The 12,766-nt window shown below is 37.4% G+C and overlaps 1 protein-coding gene across 1 annotated transcript in view; it reads right to left on the bottom strand.

The window, feature by feature from the left end:
• GALNTL6 (polypeptide N-acetylgalactosaminyltransferase like 6) overlaps positions 1-12,766 on the bottom strand; it is a 461,920-nt gene that overhangs the window by 260,899 nt on the left and 188,255 nt on the right. The window contains exon 3 of the mRNA XM_051619401.1: positions 8,618-8,756. Within this exon, the coding sequence (XP_051475361.1) occupies positions 8,618-8,756 (139 nt within the window). The remainder of the gene's footprint in view (positions 1-8,617; positions 8,757-12,766) is intronic.

Below are 12,766 nucleotides of genomic sequence, written 5' to 3'. Positions count from 1 at the left end.
GAATAACCTACCAAACCAGAACAGTTCCAAAGCTGTCCTGTATACTTCTAGGAATCCTCTGGCACATCAACACGTCTTCCAGTTTCGTGTCAGTTTTCAGGCAACTTTCCCAGGTCTCATAATAATTCAAAGATAGTTGGAAGTGGCCCCAAAATGGTATCAGGGCCTTCAGCATTCATGGGTACAACCCATCACAGCCCTTGGCCCAGGGCCATATATTCAGTTTGCTTAAGTATTTTAAGATATTCCTTCTGTGATCTACTTAGAACTCTCCTCCACAGCATTTTCACAGCAATTTGTGACGAGACTCACATCTCTCTCAACATCACCTCCCTTGTACAATATATGAGATAAAATAATGGCCAATATATTACTAGCTATGACCAGTGTCTTTAAGGCCGAAATCACAGCCAGTGACATAGGAGCAAACACTGGGAGAGTGCTGCCATCAGGCCTCATGGACCACAGGTGATGATCAGTACGTTCTCATGCCTGCTACCACATGTTGTGGCCAGTGCAGCCATTGGAAAATGAGAGCTTGAGAAGGTTAGTCATAATCAAACCAGGCAAAATAGAAAGAAGTTGTTTTGTCATTCCAGCCTCCCTGGACATTCGCTGTCCTTATTACACAAGGTATAACAGCTAGTTTTAATGACAGTTAGGATGTATTACTGTCACTTACCATGTTTTGTTAATATCAGAGCTGAAATTTCACTTGTTTACATGTATTGTCACATGCAAATTCTCATTAGATATATGCCTAACTGGACAAAGCAAAAAAGGTTGGAAAGGAAGCAAGACTATATAATAAAAAAGCTGAAGCTTTTCGTAAAACTATTAAATTAAGAGCATCTTGCATCATCACTTTCACCCACACTACAAAGGTAAAGATTCCCAGAACATTCCGTATTTCTCACAGATCTTAGTGAAGTTACTTGTACTTTCCAATTTTAGAACTGTATTATGTGAGAGTTGAAAGTTCTGGCTTTAGCCATTGCAAAATGCTAATAGACTTAGCTATCCCAGATGTACAGAACTGGCTGGAGGGTAAATATCCTTCAATGTTCCTGTTCCTATTAAGTTTAGATTTCACAGTTATGTCTACTACAGCTTGCTGTTTTCTCAGCAGTGTGGGAGGCTTTACTTTATTCTAGGTAACATGCAAGACATCTAAACACACAACTACTTTTCTCCACTTGTATAAACAGCTTTTTTAAAAAATGAAATTGCTTTCAGTAAACAGAAACAGACCCACCAGGTTTGGGCCCTCCTCACTGGACTATTAAACTCTGCAGACTGTTCCTCACCAAAGGACAGAAAAAGAAATCATCAGTCTTCAGCCACATTTTAGCTGCTTTTGCCATAGAGACGAAGTCCCCAAAAAGCAGTAACAAATAACATGGAATAATTCCCAACTATCAGTACATATCTTGCAGAGGAATTGACAGCAGGTGTGATAGAGACAGAAGGCCACAAGTTCCCTTGAGTATAAAATATTTCTCATCTTGTTTTGAGGAGCTGCACTTTGAATGAGATGCCTCATTTGCAGAGGACAATCTGGTGAGGCTTGGAAATGGGGACATTGCCTGTAATGTTTTGGACCACCTGATTTTCCACCTTCACTATATGATTCTTCAACTACACAAAACACTTTGAAAAGCAGAAAGAGTAATAACTTCCAGCTTTTTCGTTATCCCACTAAAAGCACAATTTGAGTTTAACCACTTGCTTTGTGGCCAAAAGAGGTTAAGGCGGTACCAGTAAACAGAAGAATGAAGCAATGCAGCATGTATATGTGTATGAATACATTTCTCATTTCTTAAAGGGAATGAGAACTAAACAGAAACCTTCTACCCTGTTAGTTTCTTCCAACATACACTCAAGAATTCAATAGATGATCAATCCACACAGGTACATATTACTTCTTTATTAAATACTGTGAAGTTTAACATACTTAGATAAAATAAATTTTCTTTAAGTTTAGTGTCTTGAAGTAGAACAACCCACGTTTGTCTTTAAGATCACAGAATGCTGAGGGAATTAATTGGAATCTATCTTCAAGTTCTAGATTAAAGATGGAATTTTAAATTTCATTTTTAAGAAAAACATACATAGCTTCAACTGTGACAGATACATTCTAGACAATATCTAAAATTTTTAGAGGATTCAGATACTAACTGCTGCATGACTATATAACTATAATATTTATATAATATCCCTTTCCCATGTCAGTCTTGTAATTCTAGTCTTTTTGCAAAGTTAACTAAAGCATAATTAAAGATTAACAGTATCTCTGCAACTATTCTGAAGACACAAAAAAATACAGTCAAACAAAACCCAAACAGCTCCCCTCCCCCCAAAAAATTAAATAATAATCTCATTACATATTCACCTTTGTCTTTTAAAAATACAAGGGACAGAAACCAATGCATTCAAGTATTTTGAGAGAGAACCATTCAGGCATTCTCTCAGCTTCTGCTACTGATATGGAGGGAGTTGGAGAGTTTCAGTTACTCAGAATGGAGGGAAATCTGCTTTTTTTATTATTAAAAAGTAAATCTCATTAGTGTTCAGGACAAAGAAGATCTGACAGCCTTTAGCTGAATACCTGTATTTCTTTGAATATGAAAATGCATTTCTTCTGAGGCCTGTGAAAAATGTAATGTGTAAGAAAAATGAGCATAGCTCATACTTCTGAAAAGGAACACCACCGAGAGTCACAGTGAAGGGCCACCACTTCACACAGCAACAGTTAGACCAGCAATCAATGCTTGGAAACACTGGCTCCAGCCCATACAGGCTAAAAAACAGACATCACAAAAGCCAGACTGGGAATCCTTAATGAACAATATGAACATTAATAATTTCAGTACAAAATTAAACTATGCCCAGAGAAACATGAAAATGATGGGACTTCTTGTGACAAAGTCAACATGTATTTGCACATTGATCTGTGACTACACAAATTATTAACAATTAATCTACAAATTGTTGATAAAAGAGAAACTATTTTTGAAATCAAGCTATACAAACATATCAAACCCAAAGATTTAAAATTATAATGCTCACAACTCTATCGGTATCAAGAATTAACTTGAATTCCTTGATTTAAGAATGCAAAACTACAAAATTGGATGCTCTAGTTTACAAGGACCTAGGAGTTTGAAATAGGATATACTACAAAATCTATATTCACTGTTCAGATTAGATTATTGTGATCATTCCCCCAAGCCTCATTAAAATCACATTTTGAAGGCTATCCAAAAATGTGACTCGGATTCAGTTTCATTTTCACAAAGCTGGTACGAATGGCAGAACATTCAGTAATGTTGAGAAGAATGGAAACTGTTACATTAAATAATTAGAATAATTAACATTTGTTTATCTACAATAGAAACCAATACTGCCAAATCTTTCCTAGCTTTATGAGTTCTGTTATATTTCAGACTACAGAAAATGGCATGTGACAGGTTAAAAGAAAAAATAAAAAAATTATTGTGCATTCTGAAATATTTTTCATATTGGTACAGAACTTCTGACTCTTAAGTAGTAACTTTATTGCCAACTCCCAATACTCATAATGTTGCCTTCCACTTTAGGTGACCAGAACTCTTTATTTTCACTAAATTAGTCCTGAAACCAAATGAACTGATATCACAATCCTGTTTCAGATTTTTATTTGGTATTGAAAAAAAAACAAACACGTTTTTTTGGTTAGTTGTTGGATTTTTTTAGTATTGTTATTTTTCTTTTTAACTTAGAGCTAGAGATGACCGTGGGCAAAGAGCAGAGAGTTAGCTAATTTGACTTGGTGAGAGCATCTACTGTGAGACTTTCACATGAGAGCAAGACAGAAATAAGACAAAGACCACTCAGAAATGGGAAAAAAAAAAAATCTTCAAGTGTAGCTATGAGAGACAGTAAAAACCATGAGGGGTTTTTTGCACTAGAGGTCTATTGCACTAGAGGGGTGCAATAGAAACTTAAGACACAGGGAAGCTGCTAAGTCAGCCTTAAAATAGAAGTTAACTGTTTAATTTCCCTAAGGGTTTTACAGCATGCACATTTTAGTGTCTTATAAAGTAAAGAAGCACCAATCTTAAAACATCTTGCTGAAGTGCTTGAAATATATCACACTTAAAAGTGAAAAAAACCCCAAGAATATTATTAAAAGAAAAAAAAACACATTAATTTCTCAGAGCTCATTCATCTAAGGATGTGTTTCGTTCCACCCGTCTCTCTCCCAGAAGATGTATCTTGCAAATCCTGAGCCAAATTTCTGGAGACCAAGAAGAAGAAAGTTAAATTGGATTGAAAAGAGCAAGTTTTGGTGATCTGCTATCTTTGCACACTTCCCAGAAAACCAAATACTTAGAAATGGGATGCAAATTTGGACTAAGACTTTTAAATATTTTCAGTGAAGTTACTTCAGACAAATGTAGAAATTACTGTAGCTGCTCTTTCAATTCCACAGAAACATAGAATGTTAGGGGTTGGAAGAGACCTCTGGAGATCATTGACTCCATTCCCCCTGCCAGAGCAGAACCACCATAGAATATCGGGCAGATCACACAGAAACTCATCCAGATGGATCTTGAAAGTCTCCAGAGAACGAGAATCCACAACCTCTCTGGGCAGCCTGTTCCAGTGCTCCATCACCCTCACAGTAAACAAGCTTTTCCTCATCTTGAGGTGGAAGTTCCTGTGTTCCAGGTTTTGGAATTTAAATAAATTGTGACACAAATTACAGGATTCACTACTCATTTTTGTTGCATTTGAAGGATTTTATGAATTTTCTCTGCTGATAGTAATAAAACCACTCTATTTTGTTCTTTAAAAGGCATCCTAGAGAACATTTTCAGGAAACCAGTCTTCAGCACAGACAAGCCCCCATGCAAATGGTATACACTAAATAAAGACAAGATCAAAGACTCACAGTCTACAATAATAGTATCCACCACAAACATGCAAAAGCAGACAGCTAAAAGCCGAAGGGCAGCCAGAAGCTCCACAAAGCAAAAGCCCTTTATAATACTCAGACACTGAGCAAACTAGATCTTGCCTGCTATACCTCATTTGAACTATGTACTCTAATTTTATTTCAGTAAGAAACCCCTTTTTCTGGCAAAGGAGTTAGACAGTTTTCCAGTGTGATTGCTCTGAAAGCAACCTTATGAGTTATGAACTACTTTACATTTCACACATGCTTCTGAAGAAAGGCCACACTCCCAAGCATGAAGTGCAGTCTGTGACTGGCCTGCATCACATAGAACACACAATAGCTGAGAGATGGGTTTGTTTCTGACAGTAGGTCAGAAAGTATTGTCAGACTTCCGTTTGTCCTGGAAGTTCAAGACAGTATTGCTTCATGGTGTAGACATCAGAAGTACAGAGCGTAGCTTTGTCACTTTAAACACTGTATCATAGAATCATAGAATGCTAGGGGCTGGGAGGGACCTCAAAAGATCATCTAGTCCAACCCCCCTGCCAGAGCAGGATCACCTAGAGCACATCACACAGGAATGCGTCCAGGTGGGTTTTGAATGTCTCCAGTGAAGGAGACTCCACAACCTCTCTGGGCAGCCTGTTCCAGTGCTCTGTCACTCTCACAGTAAAAAAAAAATATCTGATATTCACCTTAAACCTCCTATGCTCAAATTTGCATCCATTACTCCTTGTCCTATCACTGGTCATCACTGAAAAAAGCTTAACTCCATCTTCTTGACACTCACCCTTTACGTATTTGTAAACATTGATGAGGTCACCTTTGATGAGTCTCCTTTTCTCCAAACTAAAGAGACCCAGCTCCCTCAGCCTTTCCTCATAAGGGAGACGTTCCACTCCCTTCATCATCTTTGTGGCTCTGTGCTGGACTCTTTCAAGCACTTCCCTGTCCTTCCTGAACTGAGGGGTCCAGAACTGGACACAATACTCCAGATGCGGCCTCACCAATACAGAATAGAGGGGGAGGAGAACCTCTCTTGACCTACTAACCACACCCTTTCTAATACACCCCAGGATACCATTGGCCTTCTTAGCCACAAGGGCACATTGCTGGCTCATGGTCATCCTCCTGTCTACTAGGACCCCCAGGTCCCTTTCTCCTACGCTGCTCTCCAGCAGGTCAGCCCCCAACCTGTACTGGTACATGGCATTTTTCTTCCCCAAATGCAAAACTCTACACTTGCCCTTGTTGAACTTCATCAGGTTTTTCCCCGCCCAAGTCTCCAGCCTGTCTAGGTCTCTCTGAATGGCAGCACAGCCTTCTGGTGTGTCAGCCACTCCTCCCAGCTTGGTGACATCAGCAAACTTGCTGAGGGTACATTCTGTACCCTCATCCAGGTCATTGATGAAGATGTTGAACAACACCGGTCCCAGTACCGACCCCTGAGGGACTCCACTAGTCACAGGCCTCCAACTAGATTCTGCCCCATTGACTACAACTCTCTGACTTCTTCCTTTCAACCAGTTCTTGATCCACCTCACTGCCTGATCATCAAACCCATACTTGATCAACTTATCTACAAGGATGCTGTGGGAGACGGTGTCAAATGCTTTACCGAAATCAACGTACAATGTATTAGTAATCACTCCAATTAGTGTACGAAGCAAATTTAGCGCAAGAACAATTTTTATCTTTACATTTTAAGATAAAGTCCATTAACTAATGGACTAGTTTTGTTACAAGTGGTTAAGACAAAGAAGGTTGTAAAGACATGATGCAAGTCAGTTCTCTCAGGAAACTACCAAAACATCAGCCATACAAGACTTCACTGAACACCACAGGAATATAGTTGAATTGAAACATGGAAATTATGGAGATACCTAAGGATTCAGTTTTCCTAAATAATAACATAATTAGGTGAAGCTCACTAAAGGATTGGTGCAAGGGAATGTGGACAGAAGAAGGCTGGTGTAGCACTGACTTATTCCTAATATATCAGTTCTGACAACACATTGCTCACATTGTTTCTCGGAACATGCATAGAAATGTCGTTGACTGTGTGGACAGTAGTGGGAAAGAAGCAAATCACCAGAAGAACAACTTACAAAAACACAACGGGAGGATAAACATGTCAGCTTCCTTGTTTGTTAATTGTCCTCTGAGGTTTTGCTAACAGAGGAGGATGCTTGACGAAAATATTTATTATCCCGACAATGTAATTTAACACAGCTTTGATGCTGTACACCTGTAAATTAGAACTTGGAAGCACTCTTTCCATAAATAATTTCAGGTAACTTTGCAAAGTAGAAGGCAAGCAAAGCACATAAACCATACAGCTTACTAAAAAAAGTGATTTTTTTTAACTTAATTCTATCCAAACAAAACCAATATATACACATGAAAAAATAAAGTGTTTTCTCAAAACAATGCAACATGACAATATGAACCATCTTCAACTGGTTTAAGAAAAAACCTCTTTTTTTTAGGTAATTTCTCCACTGTAATTTTTTTTTTTCCATCTTCCTATACAGACATTTATATAATGTTCATTCTTTAAAAAGGACAGTTCCACATTTGATGGAACAAGACATATTAGTTGCCATGATATTTCTCTCCCCTGGCCCCCACCCCCAAGAAATCCTGTCAAGCTCTCAGGTTCTGTTTAGTTCTCTGAAGAGTTTCAAACTAATTCACACAGCAAAATTGTATAGGTTAACAAGGGAGTATATGTCTTAACATGAAATATTGTATAATAAAGGGAATTGTATCTCAAAGAAAATACAAGCCTAGCCACAGAGACAATTAGTTTTGTACCTTTCACCCATACATTACTTGCATAACACCTCATCAAAAGAGGGAAAAACACCACATAAAGAGACAAAGCAAATCATCCCTCCCTTTAGAGCTTAGAATGGCCCTAGAGTATTACAGCCTGAAGCTTAGAAAAGCATACATGAGCTTTCCTGTTATGGATGAAAATATATACTTTTTATATAATGGAGCCAAAAATGACGAAGTTACATTTGTTGAGCACTGCATGATCATTTTTAGTTCAGTGGTTATTTCCCAGAATAATCTCTATCTTATTTTTCTATGAGATATTGCTGCTATTAAGGAACAATACCATCATTGAAGCCCCCCAAATTCTGCACATGTATTCCATCATTGCTCATTCAGTTTTTATGTAATTCTACACTGTGTAAATCAGCTGTATCATCAGCACCTGACAAGCTGTAACTATTAAACTGCTTCCACTTTTTATGTAACAAAACCAAAAAACCCAACATTTTGGAAATACTGGTCCAATCATGTAGCCAAAAAATTTTATTCAGGCCCAGCCTAAAGATTTGAAGCTATTATAACCTCAAAAACTATGTGAAGTGTTACTTATTACTGCCTAAAAAATTATTACTCAGACATACCATGAAAATAATTCTGTAACTAAAAGAGGCCTTTTATAATCTGAATGTGCTACTACTACGATGAGAGGTCAGTTTCAAAGACAGAGAAAATGATTTAACAACAGCAATGCATTTTTCATTTCCTATTCCGTACAATGGTCACTTTTTGTTGGCTGAGGGTTCATGCTTGATCTTCTGAGAGAACAGGTTGTTTAGAAATCTACAAAGATAAATACTCAAAATCATGTAGTCCAGGAAAAAATTTACTTACTTAGGATGTCGGATGTCTGGCAGGGATCGCTCCAGTGCTATATTGTTGCTAACAAATATGTTGAATCCATTTTCCCTATAAGCAGAATCATCATGGTCTTCCTCTGTGAGAGGGTACGGCTTCCCATGTTCACCTTTCCCTACAATGAAACACAATAATTATTTGCCTCGAACTGACAGAACAAAATGGACTACAAAGACAAAAATAAGTTAAGAGTATATTTGGTCTAGAACACCTCTAATGAATTTCTTTCAGTGTCTTTAGTGACATTCCTGTTACTTCCAATACAAAAATATGAAGCAGGCACAAAAAAAAGGGACTCAAGAGTCCCTCTGAATTCTCCCAATTCACAGAATCATCATGGTTGGGAAAGGATCACTGAGATCATCAAGGCCAACCATCAACACCAAAAAAAAACAATCCCTAACAAACACAACCATACACACTCCACCAGAAACACTGACAAAAAAACCCCAACCAAACAAATTTCCAACCTCTGCCACTACCACATGCCCTGAAGTGCCACATCTACACATTTCTTGAATACCAGCTTTCATCCAGCTTTCCTTCTTTCTAGAGACAAAATGACCATAAAGTAATTTATACATAAAAATTTGGATTTTAATTTAAAGACTTTTTTTGCATCAGAATCAAGCTTTCATAGCCAAATCACAAAAAATTCATCAGCTCCAGCAATACTCCTTTTGATTGATATGAGGAATCCAGTTACCCAGTTAAACTGCATTTTAGCAGGCACTGCACCTCTCCCCTCCATTCGTGTTCTCTAAAAAAAATTTTATCCTTGAAGATGAACAGTCCAGGAAACCAAATGTTTTGCTCTAGCCTCCTTAACACCCTTGCACTCCAAGGGACCAGCCAGATATACTTCGTCCTTCTCATGCCTCAGCACTGCTGATTTGGTTTCAGAAACTGGTCACTTTGGTTCCCTAAAAAAATAATGTCCTAGATCCCTGCCAAAGCACAGATTTTCTATCGCAGCTTTTTATTGCCAAGTTACTTCTTATCATCATCAGTCACTTGGCTTGCACAGTACTTACCTCAGGCAACTATACCTCTATCTCTTTCAGTCAAAAAGCACAGAACAAACAAAAACACTTCAAAGAAAATCAGAACATAAAAGCTTTCACTTCTCCTCAATTATTTTTATCCTTCTCATTCTTGCAGAGGAAGAGCTCTTCAGAGTTTCTAAGCCTTTCACCCCTACTCTGGTTTTCAGAAAGATACACTTAGCTCTAGATCTAATTGATCAGTTTACAACTCCTCTGCCTCAGCGCTCACTCATAAGTAAATACCTCCTTCTCCCGGAGATCTTTGAGACAAATAAATCAGCTTCCCAGCTGGATTTGGTAAGTGACCAAGGCTACCTGATCCTCAGCTAATCAGAAGCAGCTGCAGGAGTGGATGAAGACGAAAGCAACTGCGAGCTGAGAGAAATATCCAGTGGTATCCTGAAAACCTATGAGCTTCTGTTAATGTTCCATTTCATATTGGACATGAACAAAATATGAAAAACATAGAACATGCAGCTAAAGATGGTACAGTTACTCAATTTTAGATTTTTTTTTTGCAGATAAAATAATATTTTTTTAATTAAAAACTTTGCGCATATAATTACAATTTCATTTAAATTCTTGATGAAAATAAACAGTGTCAATGTTTTTACAATGTAATTTTCTGCATATTCCAACTATTCCCCCTGTATTAAGAAAGGTGGATTCTTTGCTTTTTGTAGGAATCCTTTTGGCTTTTTAGCCAAATTCTGTATTAGTACTACAGTTTCTTCGTATTGTCCCCTGCTAGTGAAACTTTTATGAATCCAGTGGGTGTTTCTCTCAGCTTTCTTGTTTGCTTGCTATCTTGCCCTGCAGCTCCTCCTGATTAGCTAGGGATCAGGGGGTCATCTAACATATCCAGCCAGAAGCAGTTGACTTGTTTCTATGAAAGAACTCAGGCCTAGAGGTGGACTACCCAACAGAGTACCTAGAACACCAACGTGACAAAGGGAAGCTTTCCAATACAAGAACAGTAACATTCTAATAAAAAAGAGTTTAGTGTCCTGTTACCGGCTACAGAAGTTTTACTTTAAACACATTGATAGACAGATATAAGCCCTCATATACTGTTTGTTCTGCCTGAAGGCAAAATACCAATTCATAAAGTGGACCAGAGAGAGTGAAAACGCCTGATGGTGAATTTTTGGGTTTTAAAGGGGGGCTCACCAAAATGTGATGGATAAAACCAAGCCAGCACTAAGACTTGATACTAACTCTCTTGGAGACTAGTTTACAATTGAAGCATAAATAACCTCAAAAATTAAAGATGATCTGAAGTTTTAGTGAAGTTACTTGGATTTTGATTTTACAAGGAGGGTAAGAACTCAAAAGCACGAGAATGGCATCTGGGCCCAAAAATCCAAACGCTCTATTGCATGGGAACCCTAAAAGCACTGTTTAATTCACACAGTGCTGTCTAACCTTTGTGATTACAGAGTTATCACACTGATTTTTAACTCAGTGTCCAAGGTAAGCAACATTTTGAAAATATGCTAGATTTTTTTTTTATTTTTTTTTTAGCTCTACAATGGTTTTGTAGTTGATACCTCTACATTGCTTAGTATGATTGTTATTGTAAGGGTTTTTACACACCATCTCAAAATTCCTCTCCCTAGATATTCAGATAAAAAAAAAGTAAAGTAAGATACTACAGTCATCCAGAGAAAGTACTGGCTTGGCCAAATATCAGATGCTCTGTAAGACTTTTAGCCCCACTCAAGGATGTTACTGTCTCCTAGGAAACAATACTCTCTATATGCAGCCCTAAAGGTTTTAAGTTCCATGCATGACAATTTGTGACAACTGGCAGTTCAAGGACATCTCAGTTAAAGCATCTTCAGCTTATATTAAATACAGATACAGCAGAAGGAGAATAAACCCCTCTCTTAGTAGATAAAACTATGGGCAGAGGATTTGGGTGAGACAAGAAAATAATAAAAATATTCTGTTTGCTCAGTACAAATGTGTAATAACAAAATAATGACTCTGGATCAGCCATACTGGTACAGGTGCCAGGTAAGACAATTGCAAAAAACGTAGGAGTACTGTTGGCAAAATGTATCCGCTATAAATCAACTTGAACATGCCTCAGAGGAGGAGTTCTGCTCTACTTGTGCATTCAATGGATAGGCAACCTTGCTTAAAATTATAAGCAGCAGAACTCATTGCACATGTTCTGGTTTCAGGGTCTTTTGGGTTTTTGTTTTGGGCATTTGTTTTTATAATTCAGATGAACGTTATTTACAATTCAATAGGCATGATAAAAAAGATTGGCTTTGCCATGTAAGTTAAGGAAGTTAAGCTACTGCTTGACATCTTAACACAGGAAACTTAAGTGGATAAAGAACATAAGCCACTCTGTGTCTATGGAGAAGAACTACTTACAAATCTGAATTATTTACTGTTTATATTCACTGCTATTAGTTTACTCAGGTTTACTTCAATATCACACCAAGTTAAGAATATAATTTGCAAAAATATTTAAGCATAACCTTTACTTCAAGCATTCAAGAATCTTTATATCCAATAAGTTTTGTAATTGGGAATAGGAATTTTCCATGTGCTAAATGTTTTACTAGATAAAAGGTGCTTATTTTAACGCATGAACCAGCAAATAAGTAATACTTTTTACTTGCAGTACATCTCATTAATTTGGAAAAGATAAATGTGCCCTTAAAAAAAATAGTATGTTAGGATTTTTGTCTACTAAATAATAAATATTCTATCTATAATCTAGTAAAACGTTGTCTGTGCACATCACATGTAAACTCAGAGCTCATCCTCTCTCATGAATGTTCTCAAAGAGAGAACAGATATCTAATCTTATCCTAGAGCAGTATTTCAGTACAGCACTGAAGTCCCATGGGGGGGAGAGTGATTGTATTTCTTAGCAAGGGTAGACAGAGGAACACAAATTCTAAATGAACACAATCACACATCAGCTTAAAAAAAAGTGTGTAAGAAGTAAAAGGGGAAATAAAGTTCATCAGCTAAATAAAAACACTGAGTTAGACATCATCTTCTGCCTTTCTGACACATTAAATTCTATACTATAATCTCCCTGAAATGGGAGTCT

The sequence above is a fragment of the Apus apus genome, chromosome 4 (genome assembly GCF_020740795.1).
Source record: "Apus apus isolate bApuApu2 chromosome 4, bApuApu2.pri.cur, whole genome shotgun sequence".
In the NCBI taxonomy this organism is placed as follows: domain Eukaryota; kingdom Metazoa; phylum Chordata; class Aves; order Apodiformes; family Apodidae; genus Apus; species Apus apus.
This window is presented reverse-complemented; position numbering and strand designations above follow the sequence as displayed.